This window comes from Tetrao urogallus, assembly GCF_951394365.1.
Source record: "Tetrao urogallus genome assembly, chromosome: 29".
NCBI lineage: Eukaryota > Metazoa > Chordata > Aves > Galliformes > Phasianidae > Tetrao > Tetrao urogallus.
In genome coordinates, this window is record NC_136842.1 from 517,140 (window position 1) to 537,791 (window position 20,652).

The following is a 20,652-nucleotide window of genomic DNA, read 5'->3' on the forward strand; positions in this document are numbered from 1 at the left end:
TTGTGGTTCGTGCATTAAGGGCTGTGGATCGTTGTAGCCCCTGTAAGTAGCTTCTGGATGGGAAAGTTTCATCCAGGAAAGAGCCAATAATGTGGCTCACATACAGAACAGACTCACGGTTCCTTTCATGAAGGAAAACCTGCAGCACAGTGCTGTGAGCCATAGCCCCTATCTAGGTGTTAGTGGGCATTTGTGTGCAGAAAAGCTCCAACAGAACTACCTCTGACACTGCTGTGAGTTGGGTATCAGGGTGGTTGGTGGTGCTCACATTCTCACACATTCCTGACGCAGGCTAAAGGTATAATTGCATAACAGAAAAAATCAAGCTTGGAGATGTACTGTTTTGTGAGGGATATCCTAACACCTCTACCAACTCCTGTGTTTCCTTCCTAGATCTCAGAAGTTACTTGTATTAACCTAGGGTCAGTGCTTGCCTCTTACACTCAGCAAAGCTAATAGCATTTGGAGAGCTGTGGGAGAGTCCTCTCTACGTGTACCTGGCCATTAAGGGCAGTAAGTTAGTGAGCAAGCGATGGAAACCAGTCCTGGTCAGAGCCACTGATCAGCAGGGCCATCTGAGAGCATAGAAAGGGTGATCTGGCCAAGGACTCCTCAGGGGTCTGCGCTTCTCTGGGTTATGTGCTCAGCTGTGTCGCAAAGGGGAAGTGGGGGCTGTGTCCCCATCTTGGGCAGAGACCTTGGGCAGCACGGCAGGAGGGGTGTGGGGCAGCAGCAGCTGCAGGAGGCTGCCACACTCTGCTCTCTGTGCACTGTCACACCATCCCTTCTCAGCTGCTTGTAAAACCTAACAGAAATGCTTCCTTCATTCACCTTCATTCACTTAAAGGTACTGAATTATCTTAGCATGACAACCAGGGAACAGGGGAGCATCAGAAAGAACGCTCACTTTTTAAGCATCACAGAGGCTTAGTAATGAGCTGCAGCAATGTTTTACATAGGACCACAGTTTAAGTCCTGGCCCTCTCGACTTCCCATTTGTTGAAGATGGCTCTATTTAGTATGGCACTGAGCACATATTTCAGCTCTGTGATCCGCAGCCATGACTTAGTTAATGATCTCAATAAGTCCTGCTTACACAGAGACAAGAAGAGAATTATGCAAATGCATTTCTGTACCACATCTATTGATAACTGGAATGGTACCATTAATGAGCCCCAGCATATCAACACCAATAACTTCCTTTTTGTAGCAGATAAGAAAAATGGGGTAGTTTAAGGAATTTTATTTGAGTTGAGTCACATCTGCAGAACGTGTAGCAAAAGTTGACAATTTTGTAAGAAAAGGAAACGTGACGTGGTTATACACACAAAGGGGGTGGTCAAAACTATAAGAGCTGACAAGATTTCTCAAACACAGCTGTGAAGGAGATCACAAATTACATTTCCAAACCGATTTTTCTAAAATGATGATTAAAGTCTCAGCACAGCATTGTGGCTTTCTGAGCAGCAGTCACACTTGGCAGCTGGATAAAATGTCTTCCACCAGTCTCTTGTAGACCCACGCATCCCCTCTGAGCCTCTGTCTTCTGATACCAACTGCTTCGTCCTTACTGAGCCCACACACTTCTAGCTCAAACTTCATGGATTCTTTGCCAAAATCTGGCTTTGTTTGGCATTTCAGGGTGTAGCTGTACAAAACAACAGAGAAGCAGAATAATCATTTAATCATGTTTCAAAGCTGGTGTTGGACAATTTCAAATGAATAAAAGCACTTCATTGCAGTACTCCACTGGCATTCATATTACTGAGAAAACAGCCCAGGATGAAGTCAGCTGAGAGCTGCGACACCCAAATCCAGCAGCGATAACTTTCTGAGGTCCCTTCCAACTCTGAGGATTCTGTAATTCTGTGATCTCTTGGCCAAATATTTGTGTGTTTTAACTACAAGAATGGGCATTACAGTTACACACAGTCTCTCTCCCAGTTGTACAGCTCACCTTTTGTATTACAGTTTTACAGGGGCAGACAACACTCACATCGGCCTCTAAGTGCCACATCATCATTACTGCTTCATGTTCGTCACAGAGCTCTACGGGAGCTCGTTTAACTCACTTAACACTGTTTTGCATCGTGGACAATTTTTCATGCACATATCCATTTACGTTCCCTATGCTTTTTCTAAAATGTTTGTATTTTACGGAGTGGGGCAGAGAAAGCAAATTAAAATGTTTGCTTCAAGGGCTGTGGAACTGACTATTTAGGCACATACAAGGTGAAGCCTTTCTGTTTTCCACTGACCCCTTTGAAAGGACAGAGATTATTTCATTCAGCACTTGGTCTGGATCCAGCAGTTGAGTCATGGTAACATCACAGTGTGCCTCAAAGAAGTCAGCTCCTTCAAAAAAATCAGAATCATAGAAATATCTTTTTCCTAAAACTGAAGATATTACGGAACCTTTCCACGCTGAAAGCTGCAGAACATCCAGCCATGCAGACAAATGCTTCAGCTCCCCAGTGTGATCATCGTACGACTCTGGAATAACAGCAGGAATGCCAACCAACAACTTCTCCACAACTAATATCAAAGCACTGCAAGTTCTAAAATCAGCATAGAACCCAAAGCAGCAGAGATGGGCCAGGGAAGCACGGAGACAGGCATGTAGCCAGAAGTGCTCCCTTGACAGGATGGCAGAAGACAGGCTTGAACCCATGTTTCAAGTATCCTATGGCACTGCCTCTACCACACAGCTGGGGAATTGCCTGTGCTGTGCTGCTCTGCTGAGACTGAGCGCTTCAGATGTCAAGGAACACACAAGGTTCCATGAGGCTTTTCTAGCCCTGAAGTGCAAAAAAAAACCACAACAAAACAACAAGGTACTTTCCAACCTTAAGTTAGTGGTTGCAGTTTTGTTTGTTTGTATCGTGTCTAATACTACATGCAACAGATTTGTCCACTAAGTAACTTCTGCAACCTTCAGACAGCCACGTGTAAAAAGAGACAGAGTACACCAATCGTCATGTCACAAAAACACTAATACTGCAACTGTCACAAAGACAGATCAGAGAAGGCAGGAAGGTAAAACAGCTTGAGAAATGAATGTAGGTTGTGGATGTAAAAGGCAGAGAGAGAAAAAAAAGAAAAAGAAAGTTCTTCAATTTCCCGTTCAACCTCGAACATGCAGGACTCCTTTCTGTAACATCTGCAGCAAAAATTGCATAAGGCTTCATCTTCCACTGTTGTAATCTAGTGCCCACAGAAGTGCATCAGTGATCTTGCATAATGCTGTGGGCAAGGGAAACTGATGCAGAATGATAAAAGCTTTTAGAGGTAAAAAATCTCACTTAGGTTTGTTTCCAATTACTCGACATCCTGAATTATTGGTGCAGCCTGGACGCTTGTCAAATTAGCTGGGTAGGTTTGTAGTCCCAAGTGTCTTGAACTTGTAACAGTGCCATCTTATATTTAACAAAGCGCTAATTGGATAAGCTTCCAGATCAGAATACAGAAGCTAAACTGCATTTAACCAAACTGCAGAACACAAAGTAATCCTCTTATTATAGACACGCTTGCATGCATTGACCATGAGACAGCTGATAACAGGATCTTGCATGGAAGAAACACAGCAATAATTAGGACAGCGGTCCTGGACTTCAGGAGATCCAACTTTGACCACTTCAAGAGCCTAACATCCCATGAGCTAGAGCACTGGAATGTAAGGGAGTCCAATAGAGCTGGTAGACATTCAAGCACCACTTCTTCCAAGCTCACAATTGGGGAATCCTTATGGGTAAGAAATCAAGCGCAGGTGGCAGGAAACCTACAAGGATGAGCTCAAGAGAAATCTCAAATGGAAAAAGGAAAGTCTATGAAATGTGAAAAAGGGTCTGTCCACTTCGTAGAAATATAGAAATGTTTTCAGGATGCGGGGTTACAGCAAGGAAGGCTAGGACACTTTTGGAATTATATCTGGTGAGGGAGGTCAAGGACAACAAGAAAGGCATCTTTAAGTAAATCAATAGCAAAAGGAAGGTGAGGGAAAGTGAGTCCCACTGCCGAATGCACTGGGTGTCCTGGCAACAAAGGACAGTGAGAAGGTGGAGTTACTGAATGCTGCTTTTGCTTTAGTCTTTACTGATAAGACTGCCCTGCAGAAACCCAGACTCTGAAGGTAAGAGAATGAGTCTGGAGAAAGGAAGATTTCCTGATGGTCAAGAAGGATCTGATTAGAGATAGGCTAGGCAAACTCAAGGCACACAGATCCATGGCTTTGATGGCACGCACCCACAAGCAGTGAGGGAGCTAGAAGAACTGACTGCTGAACAACTCTCTTTCATTTTTAAAAGGCCAGAGAGAACAGGATAGGTGCCTGAGGACTGGAGGATAGTCATGTCAGGTCACTCTTCAAAAAGGGCAAGAAGAAGCCAAGAAACCGTGGGCCAGGAAGCCTCACCTCTGTCACTGGGAAGATGATGGAGCAATTTATTCTAGATGTCATCTCCAAGCAGTGGAAGAAAAGATGGTTATCAGGACTGGTCAACATGGGCTCACCGATGGGAAGTCATGTTTGACTGATCTGGTACCAATTTATTTTATACATCCACATTTATTTATCCACCCTGTTTATTTTACACATCCACAAGTCTAATGAGATGCATCCCAGTCCTAATGGCATTGGCTGATACAATCTTCAAGCCATTCTCGATGATGTAAGTTGTGGCAATCAGGTAAAGTCCCTGGAGACTGGAAAAAAGGTCACATCATTTAAAAAGGATGACCCGGAGAACTACCGACCTGTCAGTCTCACCTCTGTGCCAGGAAAAATCACGCAACAGATCCTCCTGGAAGCTACATCTAGACAGGCTGCAGAGTTGGGAAGGGAGGAATTTAATGCGACATAACATGGGCGAGTGTAGAGTCCTGCATCTGGACAAAAACAACCCCAGGTACCAGGGTAGGTTGGGACAGACCTGTTGGAGAGGAGAGCAGGGGAAAGGGACCTGGAGTCCTGGTGGACAGCAGGATGACCATGGGCCAGCACTGTGCCCTTGTGGACAAGAAGGCAAAAGGCATCCTGGGGTGTAATAGAAGGGCTGTGGTCAGTAGGAGAGAGAGGTTCTCCTCTCCCACCACTCTGCCCTGGTGAGACCGCATCTGGAATATTATGTCCAGCTCTGGGCCCCTTCATTCAAGGACAGGGAACTGCTTGAGAGAGTGCAGGACAGAGCCACAGAGATGATGGAAGGAGCAAAACATCTCCCTCACAAGGAAAGAATGAGGGAGCTGGGTCTCTTCAGCTTGGAGAAGACCGAGGGTGACCTCATTAATGTTCATAAATATGTAAAGGGTGAGTGTCACGAGAATGGAGCCAGGTTCTTCTCAGTGACACCCAGCGATAGGACAAAGGGCAGTGGGCGCAGGCTGGAACGCAGGAGGTTCCACGTAAATATGAGAAAAAAATTATTTAGGTGAGCGTAACAGAACACTGGAATGGGCTGCTCAGATAGGTTGTTGGGTTTTCTTCTCTGGAGACATTCAAAACCCACCTGGAAGTTTCTGAGTGACCTAATACAGGAGCTCCTGCTCTGGCAGGGGGCTGGAATAGATGGATCTTTAGAGGTCCCTTCCAATCCCTGACATTCTGTGATTCCATACTAAGGCACATAGAAGGCAAAGAGGTGATACAGGAGAATCAGCATGACTTCACCAAGGGCAAATCCTGCTTGACCAACTAGCGGCCTTCTATGATGGTGTCACTGTATCAATGGACAAGGGAAGAGCCACTGATATCACCGACCTCAATTTCAGTAAGGCCTTTGATATGGTACCTCACAACATACTTCTCTCCAAATTGGAAAGATATGGATTTGATGGGTGGACTGTGGACAAAAAAGGGGAAGGAATCTTCAGCTGAGTCTGAAAGGACAAGGGGAAATGGTTTCAAGCTCAAAGAGGGTATTTTTTAGATAAGGAAAAACTCTTCTATGGTGAGGGTGGCGAGGCACTGGAACAGGCTGTCTCATCATGTGGTGGATGTCCCATCCCTGAAGACTCTCAAGGAGAGGTTGGATCAGGCCCTGGCCAACCTGATCTAGCTGTGCATGTCGCTGCTCCTTGCACGGGACTTGGACTAGATGGCATTCAGAGGTCCGTTTCCACCTCTAAGGATTTTATGATGTCATGACCAGCTGGGTAGATGAGGAAAGAGCAGCGGATGCTGTGTACCTTGAATTCAGCAAGACACTAATTGACACTGTCTCCCACAACATCCTCATAGGTAAGCTTAGAAAGTGTGGGATAAACACTGGATAGCGAGGTGGATTGAGAACTGGCTGACAAGCAGAGCTCAGAGGGCTGTGATCAGTGGCACAGTCTAGCGGTGCCTCCCTTATGAGGAAAGGCTGAGAGACCTGGGGCTGTTCAGCCTGGGAAAGAGAAGGTTGAGAGGGGATCAGTGTTTGCAAATACCTGAATCATAGGTGTCCAGTGGATGGGGTCAGATGATTTTCAATGGTGATCAGCATCAGGACAAGAGGCAATGAGTACAAACTGGAACACAGGAAGTTCCATGCAAGCACAAGAAATAACTTCTTTACTTTGAGGGTGTCGGAGCCCTGGAGCAAGCTACCCAAAAAGACTGTGAAGTCTCCTTCTCTGGAGATATTCAAAATGCCCCTGGATGTTTTCCAGCACTAGTTAATGTAGAGAACTTGTTTTAGCATAGGCCGGACTAGCTGATCTCCAGAGGTCTCCCTTCCAGACTCCTTGATCCTGTGACTGTCCTGGAGATGTCCCTAAAAGCTACAGCTCCAGCAGACAGCTAGCTGGAGAGATGCGTCAATTTCTTTTATGGAACTGTTTATGCCTTCCTAACAGCCTTGTTTTCACAGGAATCACAATTTTTTTGAACATGTCATCTACTGATTCAAATTTAAATTCCTCTCAAGTGATTTATACGATTCTGTTCACTTCATGGAAAAGTCAATGTATGTAGATTCTAAAAGTCTAAAACTTAGTTCCTGAACTAAGGAAAACAGCCAGCAAGTAATGTTATCAAAGCTCCCCCAAAGCAGAGGGAAAGCTAGCAGTACCTCTACAGAAATAACATCATTCAGTATTTTCAGCTAGGACTCCTTTAAACCCATCCTGCATCCTCCTCCAGTTTGGAGAGATGGCATGCAAAAAGCAATGGTCAGCCCTCTCCCATGACGTGCTGGTGACTCACCTGAGCTGAAGGCAGCACTAAATCCCTGGGCAATAACAGGGCCATTATATCAATAGAAAAACAGGACGAGCAAGTGCAATTTTCTACAGAGCGCAGGCAACTCAGATCACAGAATTTGTCACAAGGCCATTCCTAATAGTATTAAATGTTTTCAGGAGCTATCACTCCCATAAAATATTTCTCTAGCAAACATACCTTAAGCTTTCTTGGCCCCTGTCAGCTGAATCACTTCTTTGTGCCTGCTGTAAGCACTGTAATCACTTTATCCAGGCCTCTTTCAAGACTTCCAAGTAGTTTGGCCTTTCTCTTCTTTTGGCTGCTCTCCACATGAGCTAGGTTGAGATCTAAATCCACAGAATGACACCTGTTACAAAACCAAATTAATTAGTTACTTTTCCTCAGCAATCAGGCTGTAGTTATTTCATATGCACTATTAGAATATGATCAGATAGAACGAAGAAAACTAAAGGAAGTGTCGTGTATTATGAGAGTTTCTGCTTACATGTCAGTTGAGCTTTAAGCTCAGAGATGCTTTTTAAAACTGCAGCACTCAGGGAAAATGGGACAAGATGGGATTTATGTTATGGAAAACAGGAATGCATTCTGAAGATGAGTGACTTCTAGTTTTAATTTTTTTTTCTGCTTTCAGTGTTTCCCAGGGAATACAGCAAGAGGTTTTAGGAAAATTTTAACCAAGAGAAAGGAAATACAGCTTGCTGTTGTGAACAATGCTTCCTAGGCTGTTCACTGATTAAGGTAGCACTGCTCTAAACCAAAAACATATACAGATAACTGTACACCTACCTCCTCTCAGGAAGAATCTCTGTTGCTGTCAGTGCATACGTATTTGTTGGTGTTTTGGGCTTCTTAACTGCGATGACTGTCGTGCACTGGCTCTCTGAAAGAAAGTATCCAAACCAAAGCAGGTACATTTCTGCAGTAGAGGATTTACTTTTCTTCAGTCAGGATTTCTCACGATTAGCAATTACTTTTTTAAAGCCAGCCTCCTATCTATCTCTAGTCCACATCTTCAGCGTGATAAAATAGGTTTTAACTAGAACAACAAGACTAAACAGAAAACTGAGACTGATCCCCCCCGAGCTCTGTATTCAAGTCTTTGAGGGGCCGGCGCAGTGCAGTACTGCAGGTTTGGAAGGGATGAGGACCAGAACTGGTTTCTTGTTCTGCCACTGGTCTCAGGACAAACACTGAGGAATTTACTATGTCAAAAGGTTGCATTCCACATCAAGCATTTTCCTTCAGGTGAAAGGTGTGAATTGCATCACCACAGTTAATACTACATGTTGAGTAACGGCCTAAAACGTTCTACTGCCCACGTGTTGGAAAAGAACTCTGTGGAGCAGCTTTGCATTTGTGGAGACAACTCAATACAGCTTGAAGATTCAGCTTTCCACAGCAGCAGTTGGCCCCAGACAGCGATGTTCTCAACACTTCCAAGAGATATTCCCACCATTTATTGTTATATCTCTAAGCACTGCTTTAAGTGTCCTGAATGTAAGAACTTCCAATAGAACAACAACAGTATTTTAATTGCTTAACTCTCAGGAATATCTAACAAAAATGAGCTGAAATCACACTTCTGCACTTCTCATGTAAGAAATACCTACTTTTACTTTTTAAACTGACCAACATCAGAAGTTACCACATGCAGTCTTAAGACAAAAATAAAACCTGTGTGAACAACCAGCCTTCGTAATGCGCTTCGTTGAACACTTAGCAAAGGAAAGTGATATGTTCAGTAACTCTTAGTAACATATTAGCCTGCAGAGATGGAGCATTTCTGAACAATATTCCCTAGCACTTGGAACAGAAGAATCTTCAACTGTAAGGAGTGCTTAATACTTTAAAGGGCAGAGTGAACACGTGCAGTATCAACACTAAGGATGAGGACAAACATCTCTGTAACCCATAGGAGCTGATACAGCATGGACACGTTTCTGGTCCATCACGTAAATGCAGGTGTTAACATTGCTAGCCTCAGTATTTTCAATGCCACACCAAGCAGATATGTGAAAGTACAGGTTACATTTCATTTAGAAGCAAGATGCAATAAGAGCACAGTTAAGTAAAAGCATTTACCCTTTTCTTTCACTCAACACAGCAGCCCAGAAGAAAACAAACTGCAAGATAAGGAAGTAAGAAAGACTAAATTGAGACTCTGCAAGCATTGGCAGATCTCACAGTCCTGAAGATTGGAGAAAACAATCCACCAAGAGACAATGAAAGGAACCAATCCAGAGCAGGAAGATCTCCAACCTCAACAGTACTATCGGTCTTCACGGCCGATGGGGAACATGCAGCAAAAGGGCATTTCTCTGTGCAAGGTCCTTCTTCAAGAGCAATCACCTCGAGTTTTTCGTGTAACTTCAACTCTGTATGGCTTTTATTTTTTTTGGTGGGGAATCAACCACCAGCCTAAGAAGCCTGTATCAGCAGCTGACCACACTAACAGTAAATAAATGTTTCCTATTTTCTGGTCTGAACTTCCCCTGATGCAGCTCTGGGCCATTCCTGATCGTCCTGTCATTGGTTCCCAGGTAAACACAGCACCTTCCTCTGCTCTCCCCTCCTCAGGGAGTTGCAGAGAGCAAAGAGGTCATTTCCTGGCCTTTTCTTCTCTGGACTAGGCAATGCAAGTGCCCTCAGCCTCTCCCCAGAGCACACACCTTCCAGTCCTGTTAGCAGCTTTGTTCCCCTCCTCCTGGCTGCCAGGGCACACCACTGGCTCATGTTAAACTTGCTGTCCCCACCACCTCTAGACCCTGTCCTAGTACTGCTCTCCAGACACTTGTCTCCTCATCTGTATGTTTGTTCTTATTCCATTGCTGGTACAGTGTCTGGCATTTTCCTCTGCTGACTGCCTAACGCTCTGATCTATCTAGATTCTTCTGCAAGGTCTCCCATCCCTCCAGGGAGCCTCCAGCACTTCCCAGTTAAATATATCATATATATCATATATATCATATATCAAATATCAATAGCTGCAGAGGATGCACGCCTCTCCTGCGTCCAAGTCAATGGGAGCCCCATTCACTGTGACTCTTTGAGCTCTGCCGCTGAGCCACTCAGTATAGCCTGTACCTGTCCATCTCACATTTGGATGACTTGTCTGGAAGGATGCCATGAGGGACAGGATCAAAGGCCTCTCTGAAATCTAGAAAGATCACATCCTCTGCTTTCATACACAAAGTGAGTGGCCTTATCATAGAACAAGATTTGACGACCAAGACTGGTTGCACACATCTCTCTTACAGATGTTGAGGCCACCAGGCTGTTTACCCAGGCAGAGCTTTGGCACACAGAAGCGTTTTTACTGTTGTGCTGAACTCTAACACTTACCCCTGGCTTGCTGGCTGTGTTGTACTGCACGTCATTTGTGATGGAATTCTTAAGTGGATGCGCTTGCCACGAACCTTCCTGGATTGAAGCAAGAGATAGGTTGTGACATCTGGTCACAATTCCACCTGAAAACAAGAGTATTTAGATCTCTTCAGAGAAGTTGTCAGTACAAACAAAGCTTAGCATTCTAAACGTTTCTGCATGTCTGGAATATTTTCCCCTTGATGTGCAACCTTCACATCTGATCACATCAGGCTAGTTTCAGACCTTAGCTGCTCACACAACAAGTTTAAGATAAAGAAGCAGACTGCTCTTGTTTTTGCTTGAGAGCAGTACAATTGCTGAAAGAGAAAAGTAAAGCTGGTGCCAGAATGTCTCTACTGAAGTGAATGGCAAAGCTCCTATTAATGCATTTTGCACAAATATTCCATCTGAACTCCCATTTTTGGGGGTCATGTTTCAGCCCAGCTCCAAGGAGCATCAACATTCAACTTGATTTTCAGCAGCTTTTTGACTACTATGAGAACCATGGGTAAAATGCTTGATAGACTCACAGTGCAGTACAATCAGCTTGAATTACTTATAAGGCATTAGAAGTCCTCTGATAAAGGACTGTGAAAATATCACAGACTAACATGGAAGAACTTCTTCCCCTTGTAGGTAGATTGTTCTCATTATTTTCTGTACCTGAAAAAAAGTAGACATGTCTCTCCTAGGTAAAACTTACATTTTATATCTATTCCTACTAAAGTTACCTGGAAATCTTAACAATCCTTCCAAATTCTACCACTTTCTATTTAATAGAAAGACAGTTCAATTTCAAGAAACAGTTTTCAGATTCAGGTTAAAGCCAGAGTACTCATCGTGTTTTAAATCTCTTCTGCAGCTTGGAATGTCACTAGTGACATTGATACAATATCTCTAGAAGCACTCAGTTTAGCTTTTCTCATTCATTTTCAAAAGTTACTGGAATGGATTCATTTCTTTAAGAGTTTGTGAGTTGTAATTCCCAAAACTTGTTTGGTTGTCTGAGTGAGGAGTTGATATTTTCCACTTATTAATGAAACATTTCAGAGCAGTGAGTTCAGCCAGCACGTGACACCTGCTGTGCATCCATAAGTTTCTGTTTTGAGTCTATCTGGACTTCCAGAGATTCATCAGGATTTTAACATGGTAGAAAATAACAGAAAGGCTTAGGAAACAAAACTAAAGGAGAAAAATAGAATAAATGTGAACTTCAGAAATGTAGTTATTAGCTACAGATAGACTATGGAGTTCAGCAGGGGTACCTTAGCTCTGAAAGGTATGAAAGATTTCATGTTTGAGAAGAAGCAAGCATTAGAGTCTGTTAATACAGAAAGGTTATTTACTGTAGTAGTGAGCTTAAATACAATGAGTTACATACATTTATTACCTCTGATATTAATGCTGATATACTCTCTCTGCTCTGGTTGTGAAACACAGCAAGTTCTGTTACACAGTCTTCATCAAGGTGCCCCAGCTGCAAGAACAAGACCTGTACTGAAGAAACAGCTTCCGAGTCATCTCACAGAGCCAATATCACCATGATAGTCTTCTGATATGCACCAATCAAGTCAATAGTTAGCCACCATTTCAGATTTTCTATTTTAAATAGTTTGCATCAGGGCGAAATACTGCAAGGAGTAAACAGAGTCACCAAACTTCAGCAACTGGTCCCTCTGTGGCAACAGGTTCTGCATTCAAGTACAAAAGCCTGTCAGCAGATGAGATTTTCACTAGAGCAGAAGTTACACCTCTATCCCCTCTTAATTATTCAGTTGCACGGCATGCACAGCACAGTGGTGTACGATCAGCACAGCTGTTCTTCAGAGAAACAGTGGCACCCAGAGGCCAGCAGCAGCCATTGGCTGCAAATACACAGCAACTTCAGTATCCACAGCAAGAATCTCCCTCACACCCCCAATTCCCATCCCCACCCCAACCCCGCTACCCCAACCTCTCACACATGTCAGACAATTGAGAGATAAGGAGCACAAGCACAGTTCCAGAGAATCATAGAACGGCTTGAGTTGGAAGGGACCTTAAAGACCATCAAGCTCCAAGTTGCAAAGCTGCAACTCACCAGATCAAACTGTCCGGGGCCTCATCCAACCTGGCCCTGAATACCACCAGGATGAGACATCCCTACCTCCTGTTTGATCCACCGCACCTCTCAGCACGGGGCTGCCTGCAAACTTTCTGAAGGTGCAGAAGAACTGCAGACAGTTATTCTTTTTCTAAGAACTTCAAGGTGCCTGGAAGCACAAATAGAGACCAGCAGTATTTATTCACTTCACCAGAAGGAAGGTCAAACACCTGAGCTGTGAAGAACAGTTACAGCACCTGTGGTTACAGTAAATGTTCCACGAGCATTTTGTATGTGAGACTGCGTAGATACAGCCCAAAGGCACACTCAGTACGTTCAGCTTCCTTTGAGAAACAGCTTTTGTGTACAGATCACTTTTAATTACACAGCACAATTAAGAACATCCAAATGTAAGCTGCTTGAAGACTGTGTAATTATTAAAACTGTAATCATTTCTATAACCATTAAGTACTAGTAGTACTAGTACTACGTTATTATTGGAGAATTTTCAGCACAAGGTAATGCTAACCTTTTCTTCAAGGACATCAGGCGTGGAGCAGTTTAACTTGTTTAAACACTGCATATTTTCTAAGCACTCCATCAATGCTTTGAGCTGATGCAACAGCATTTTGTACATCACTCTGAATAGAAGCAGCTCTTTTACCTGTAGCAGTTGGTCAAGTAGCAGCATGCTGCTAGGGAAAAGCCATTTTGGAACAGTGTCTTTTCCTCTCTGCAATAAAAAAGTTATTTTCTTCACTAAAATAAGAGAGGATTGAGAATGAACCTTGAACAACTAGCTCAAAAGGAACTACTAAATTATTTAGATGATATTGACATCTCTTTTCTTTCAAAGCGTAGGAACAGAGATTACAAACTCTGCTTTAAGAACAGCTTGAATAAATTTAATGGAAAAAATTCACACGTGCTTGGCTGAGGGCAATGCTGGAAGGGAAACTGCTCACAAGAGCTACAAAATGCCCAACAGCACACCAGAAATACTTTGTTCTAACAGCAGTTATGGTACATAGTCAATTTCCTTAAGTATTTCCAAAATGAAGTGATGTGGAGCATTACAGGGAAAAGAACACTGAACTGTGTTTGGATTCAAGCAGTAGAATTAAACCAATTCTGAATTTTAGATTCCAGGATATCTCAGGATCTGTAACGTGTGACAGTCAATTACACAACAATGCCTCGGTGTCTGCATTTCAAGCACTTTTCAGATCACAGCCACATAAAATTAAAACAAATTCAGCGCAGAAATAGCAAGCCAGTATCTTAATACTTGTGAGAGCATCCATTTTTTACTGCATTCTGACTCAGTTCTGAAACTTGCCCATCCCAGTTCACTTAAACAAGTTCCACCAGTTCAAGCACTGCAGCCCTCAGCTCCTGTGTGCATCAGACAGATAGAACTAAATGGTGCAGAAACAATCTTGGACAGCTTTAAGAGCTCCATTCTGCTTACAAGCTCTCAGTCCAAAACTATTCACAATTTTAAGGAAATGTACACCTGAAGCAGTTGGATCATTTTCCATTTGCCACGTTCTGCAAATTGGAGTAGTGATTAGCACAAAGGATTTTCTGCAGTCCTGCAGAAATGGACAACGTCCTAATTACAAAGGGACAAAGGCTCAGTGCACAACACAGTTCACACCAGACTGAAAAGCCGTGTCACTTGATTCACACGCTCAGGTTGTTGTGCGCTCTGAAAGGAAACAGAACGAACTGCTGAATTTGAAGGCAATCAGTGGGGTCCTACATTTCCTCCTGATTCTGGAAGAGGAAATTCTGATAGCAGCTGCAGAACTTTGCTCTTCCTAGACAGGAGAAGAGCTGGCATTCAATAACATTCATTTCTGGTAAATCAAACGCTGTATTTCTATTTTTACTACAGGTAGTACAGGGAGCAGCCAGTTGAAGAGCCAGATACAGAAATTAGTCCATTGGCAAGTAAATACTTCTCCTTAAACTCTGCATGCTACCATGTTATATAATCAGGCTACAGCGCCACATAGGCCAACACAAGTGTAGAACCAAACCCACAAAATACTGGTAGACAAAGCAGCAAAAAAGGGGACAGTATTCAGCAGACAGGCCTTTCCACACACAGCACAGCTCAGCATGTTCTGCCATCAGAAAAGCAAGGCCTCTTGTCATGCTCAGCTATTTCCCTTCTCAGTGTATTCTAGCACCATCGATACCTCCTGTTATCCTCCTGTAGAGTGCCATCACATTGCCATCGTCAAAAGGAAGAAACCCACACAGCGGAGCGTACCGCAGTGCACCCATGCTCCAAAAATCTGCCTAAAAAATAAAAGGACAAGTTTACAAACCTGAAGCACTTAAAATGGCTTACTGACAGACTGCACTGTCTGCCCTTGCCAAAGGCCACATGCAGCCTACGAAAAGCTGGCTCTTTCCCTCAGGAAAAAAGCCTTATGGCTCCAGACAAAGCATATGACCCTAATTCAATTGCTCTTCCGCTCAACTTAAAGCACTACGAAAACCAGTATCTTCATCTTAGCTCATCACTCTTCGCAGTACCTTATACCTACAACGATTTCACTGGCAAAAATGAAATCAAACCCATCACAAAGGATTTGGCACAGTTAAGTGTTACTGGCTATGAGAGCTGTCAGCAGTCAGCTGTGAGGCGCTGCTGCTGTTCTCTTTATGTACAGGCACAACGGGGCTCTACACCTCACAATGCAATTCTCACTTTGGGTGTAAAGAAAAACGAGGCTTGAAAAGCAGTCTGTGGAAAACAAAGAAAGCAAGAATTAGAAGCCATCAACAGCGGTGCAATGGTACCCAAAAGAATTGCTCCATCTTTAACAGCAGAGCAATTCAACAAGCATGAGGGCATTTCAAACCAGACCAGTTGGGACAGATGAACAACTGCAGGTAGTGGGTTCCAAAATTCTAGACATGAAATCAAAGCTGGAAAAACTCTTCATGTTTTCATCTCTCAATTTTTAGTACATTGTGCATTACAGTGGAAGCAAGTCTTCACACACAACTTGGAAGCTAAAGACAAGTCTAACAAAACAAGTAAGATCCTGAGACCGCACAAAAGTTTGACCAATGATGGACAATTAGCAGAGCAAATCGCTCTTTCAAAAACTTACTAATAGAAGGAGATCTCTGAAGTTGCTGTTTTATAGAGCCCCAAAGTAGGGAACAATTGGTGGAGACAGATGAGGATCAGCCAGAGACAAACCAGCCAGCTGTGTGAACTGCGGCCCATTGTACTTTTCAGTCTGTGGCCATTGACAGCTTCTGAGAGCCACTGAGCAACGCAACCCAGCAGAATTCAGGAGGGGAACCAAGTGAGCGTATCTGAGCTCCACTGCCTTTAAACGCTCTCTGGGGAGGGAAAGAGGGGAGAGGTGCAAAACAAACAAACTCTGGTCTGCATACCTCTGAGCCAATACAGGCTTTGCCCTGGATTAGCTCTGGTGCTGCACATGCTGGGCTTCCACAGCATGTGTTCAGGCGGTCATCAAGGCCTCCCTGGAATAACACAGAAAACAGAAGAGTTTGCTTTAACAGAGTTCATGCAATGACACTTCAGAAGCCTCAGAGGCTTCTTCTCCTGGGCATACTTTCATTCATTATATATTTGGTTTTCATTCAATAGTGACCTCACTAAGCAAATATTGTCTAAGACCATAAGCACTGTACAACTGTACAGATCCCAAGCTGCTCACTTATCTGATGCATCCATGATCCATGATGCATTATTTCCCTTAGCTGATCACCTACTAAGATGAACTGCCTGTGCAAACACCAAACTGAGAAAGAAGTCATGCAAGAGCTGTTGTGTTTGAGGCTCGCTGGTCATTTAGAACAATTTAATGCAATCACTTTACAAACTTTACAAAGAACAACTGATAGAATACTTCCTTATTCAGAGTATCTTCTTACTCTACTTGGATTTTGTGCTAAAGAGGTCAGAGCAAGATGACATTATACCACTGGGACAACAGCCTGTTGGTCTTGGTTACCTGCGAGAGGCTCTAAATTTGGCCAGGAAAAGCGATTTGAGGATAAGTAATTCTCTTTGAATCAGGAAGGCACTCTTCCCATTGAATTCTTTCTTACCAGCACCCATCTGGCATGTTAAGTAAAGGTTCCTAGAAAGCAGTTTTAAGATCAAGAAACAATTCAGTTCAAGCATAAACAACCACAGGATCTGTTTGTCACCTGCAAAACTCATTTGGTTTTATCCATAATCTCAATCTACACACAATTCCTTCGAAGAGATAATGGCATGCCAGCCCAGTGCTCCTATGACAGGCCCTTGCATAAGACAGGTGATACACGTACAAGATTATCTACAGCTTACACTATGAAAATAGGAAGTCTGGGTAGAGAGAAGAATCTGAGTGTGCTTCTGAGCAACCCGTTCACTCTCACACAGCTAAGGCCCTTCCAAGCAAGATGCAACTGCATGTCAACCATAGAGACAGCTTGAATGTAGGGTGTTTGGGCAAGTCCCTGTTGCATACTGTAGAAAAACATGCATTACGTGGGGGCACATTATATTTGATTTAAGATACTCTTACCTTTGGCTTTGCACAGAGTCCAAAGTCTGTCAGCTTCAAATTATGAGAAACACGTTTCTCAACAATCAGCGGATCTTCCTGGTGAATGAAAAAGCAGTCAGGAATTATTTTCTCCTGAACGCTCAAGGAAACATATTTTCTCTTCTGTTATTTCTTGTTGTGGTCAGTGGTTAGCAGTCTACTAAAAGTCCTCTCTCTTTCTCTTAGAGATTTTCAGTGACTGCTAACAAGTTCCCATATCCCAGGTGGGAAATACTGGTTTGTATCTGTTAGAAAGGGCCCGGGGACTAGGAGGACAAGGGGTGAAAGACCACAAGATGAATGCAAGCCAGCAGTGTGTTCTGACAGGAAAAAAAAGCACAACAATATAATTGGCTGCATTAAAAAGCAGCACAACCAGACCAAGACAAGTCACCCCTGTTTCACACTCATTGGACCACATTTACAATACTGTATTTAGTTTTTGGCCAGGAAAGATAACAACCTGAAGCAAGTTTTGTGGATGGCCTCCAGTCAGTGCAGGGAGCTAAAGCTCCCACTCTGTGAAAAGAAACTGGGGAGAAAGAGGTTTGTTCAGAGTGCAGAGGAACCTCATGGCAACTTCTAAACGCCCACAAGGGAGGCATGAAGACAGACTGAGAATCTGTAAAGCAGGTCATGGTGGGAGAGTGACAGAAAAGTCATTCATTGAAACAGCAGACTGGATAGAAGGAAACAAAAACTTTTCAAGTATTGAAAAAGTTCTACTTTGTGTTGTTTTCTCCCCCCTTCCATTATCTCCTGCAATTCACTGGAAAGGAGTGGATTGAGTGAAGTACTGCGTGATGCTCAGGCACCTGTCAGGTTAAATAAACCACAACCACAAAGGAACAACTTTCTCTCCCAATGGAAAAACACGTTCATTATTAATTATGAAAGACTGAATACAGTTCAAACTTACTGGTTTGAGGTCTCTGTGGGCATGACCCTAACTGGGAACATAAGAGATTGCTGAAACAGTCTGTCGAAAAAAGACTCGAGCTTCCTCTTCTGAAAGGTGGTCCTTAGAAACAATATAATCAAACAGCTTCCCTCCAGGACAATGCTTTAATGACAAAGGTAAAGGTATCTGACAACGTATTTAGAGTGCATCAGAGAAAAATAAGCAGCAGTGAGAGCACAGCAAGCACAGGACACCATTCCCCGTGCTCAGTCAGAGCAGTACAGAGTGCTCCAGTTATGCCATGGGCCAGCACTGTGGCACACCACACAAGCTAAGAAATCTGACCCTTGCCTCCAATCTGGTAACTGAGGCACTGCACTCAATGTCGTGGGTGGCATAAATCACTCAGGAGATGGCAACAACGTGGGGGCTCTGGTGTCCTGCAGACCTTGCTGATGCTACTTTAAAAACTTAGTGTGAGTTAGGAATTAAAGCCAGTTCCCTTACTGTGAATGCTGATTAGTGTCTTTTACAGAAAGACAGAATATAGAACATTGTATTCTTAATTTTAAAACCAATGAATCTTGAACCCATTCACCATTGAGATATTTAAGAATCATTTCATTTCAGCTTCATTTTTATATTATTGTCTACTGCTAAAGATAAAAACAGTAGCCTTAAGTGTGGCACAAACACTATTTCTTACCTCCAAGACCATGAACATTTTCTTTGATGTCTCTGTTACATGATGCAATTGGCAAACATCTTGATGACTTAAGTTCTTCATGGCATCAATTTCTGTTCCAACACGAGGCAAGTCATCCTTAAGAGACCATAAAAGCAAGCTATGAAATTGCTAATTAATTTGGCACACCAGGTACCACATCTGACTACTGTGTAACATAAGATGTCAAAGCCTGTATGTGACAATACACAATTCAGCATCAACTCAGCAATGGCTGACATTACTCCCACAGGAATTCTAAAACACAGATCAAAGAAAGCTGAAAGGTAAAATATCCAGTATTTTCATTAGCACTTTGTTAAAGTTGCTGCAATAATGTTGAACTTCCTCCATTCTACAGCCAGAGAGTATTGCCCTCTGAAGAACGAGGAACAAGATTTGTGGTGTTCTGCTCATCTTTTTCCAATCCTACAGCATCCTTCAAAAGGCAATGGCACTAGTATGCTGCATTTCTATATACCACCTCCCTGTGTTCTTGTGAACTCCACAACTCCAACAGAAGGTGTTATCATATTTAAATATCTTTCGGCTTACCCCTAAAGCAACTTGGTCCATGATTTTTGTTGCAACTTTTTCATCAGTAAGAAAATGCCGTCCGAGTTTCACCTTTGCAAAACCACCTAAAATTCAAAACAAAAATGCTTAAAGTTGAGTGTGAATTCTTCTCTAATATAATGGCACAGGGAAAGCAGAGTACCTAGCATACATTGTGTGTAATGTTTTAATTAGAGGAAGAGGTGATCAGCGTAATCAATTCCCATCTGGTTTCAAAATTCAATTTCAAGTTTATACACGTGAAACCTGATGTAGGGATCTTATAAGAGCAGTTCATCTATTCTCAGATAAAGAGAGTGCTGAGTCAGACTGTTAGGCACGCTGTTTTTGTACAAAGATCATGCTTACCCGTTCCAGTTGTTTCATGTAATTCATAGTACTTGAGAATTTCCTGGTAGTCGATGGCAGACATCCTGAATTCCACAAGACCTTGAGATCCTCCAAGCACCTGCAGTGAGGAAGAGCCAGCAGGGTTTACATCCTACTTAGGACACACTCTTAGAAGCAGAAGGGGCAGCTCCAGCACTGCCCATCTCCTCACCAAAGCACATCCTGTCTCACCTGGCAGTAACAAATCACACTGCATGGCTCGGACTTCCCTATTGCTAACAGTACAGGGCACTGCTCAGAGCTTCGTGCCACAGAGCAGCAGCAGGGCTGGACTACAGCTTTAGAATCATAGAATCACAAGGTTGAAAGCCACCTGCAAGATCATCTAGTTCCAACCACCCTCCCATCACCACTGCTCCCACAAGCACTAAACCAGATCTCGCAGCTTCTCATCCAGACGCCTCTTGGACACTGCCAGGGACGGCGACCCCGCCACCTCTCTGGGCAGCCAGTAGCCTATCCTAATTCTGTTTCTCTCCCTGAGAGAAAAAGTTCTTCCTTATGTCTAACCTAAACCTCTTCTGGTACAACTTGGGGCCATCTCCTCGAGTCCTGTTTGTTGCCTGGGAGAAGAGGCCAAACCTCTCCTCATCACAAGGAGCTTCAGGAAGTTGTAGAGTGCTATGAGGCCTCCCCTGAGCCCCCTCTTCTGCAGACTGAACAATCCCAGCTCCCTCAGCCACTGTTCATAAGACTTGTGCTCCAGAACCCTCACCAGTTTCGTTGCCCTTCTCTGGACACGTTCCAGGGCCTCAATGTCTTTCTTGTAAGGAGGGGCCTAAAACCAAACACAATACTCGAGGTGCGGCCTCACCA

The 20,652-nt window shown here is 43.4% G+C and overlaps 1 protein-coding gene across 1 annotated transcript; it reads right to left on the reverse strand.

Annotated features, from left to right (window-relative positions):
• Nucleotides 1-1,470: 1,470 nt before the first annotated feature.
• LOC306956408 (maternal embryonic leucine zipper kinase-like) lies at nucleotides 1,471-19,858 on the reverse strand (the record flags this gene model as incomplete). The annotated part of the gene is given in 16 exon segments (XM_079547687.1): nucleotides 1,471-1,648; nucleotides 2,259-2,355; nucleotides 7,423-7,547; nucleotides 7,988-8,081; nucleotides 10,569-10,646; nucleotides 10,649-10,667; nucleotides 11,958-12,044; nucleotides 13,315-13,379; nucleotides 14,858-14,960; nucleotides 16,077-16,169; nucleotides 17,225-17,302; nucleotides 18,165-18,191; nucleotides 18,195-18,308; nucleotides 18,853-18,969; nucleotides 19,426-19,511; nucleotides 19,795-19,858. Coding segments are annotated over 16 exon segments (1,425 nt in total).
• Between the last annotated feature and the right edge of the window lie 794 nt (nucleotides 19,859-20,652).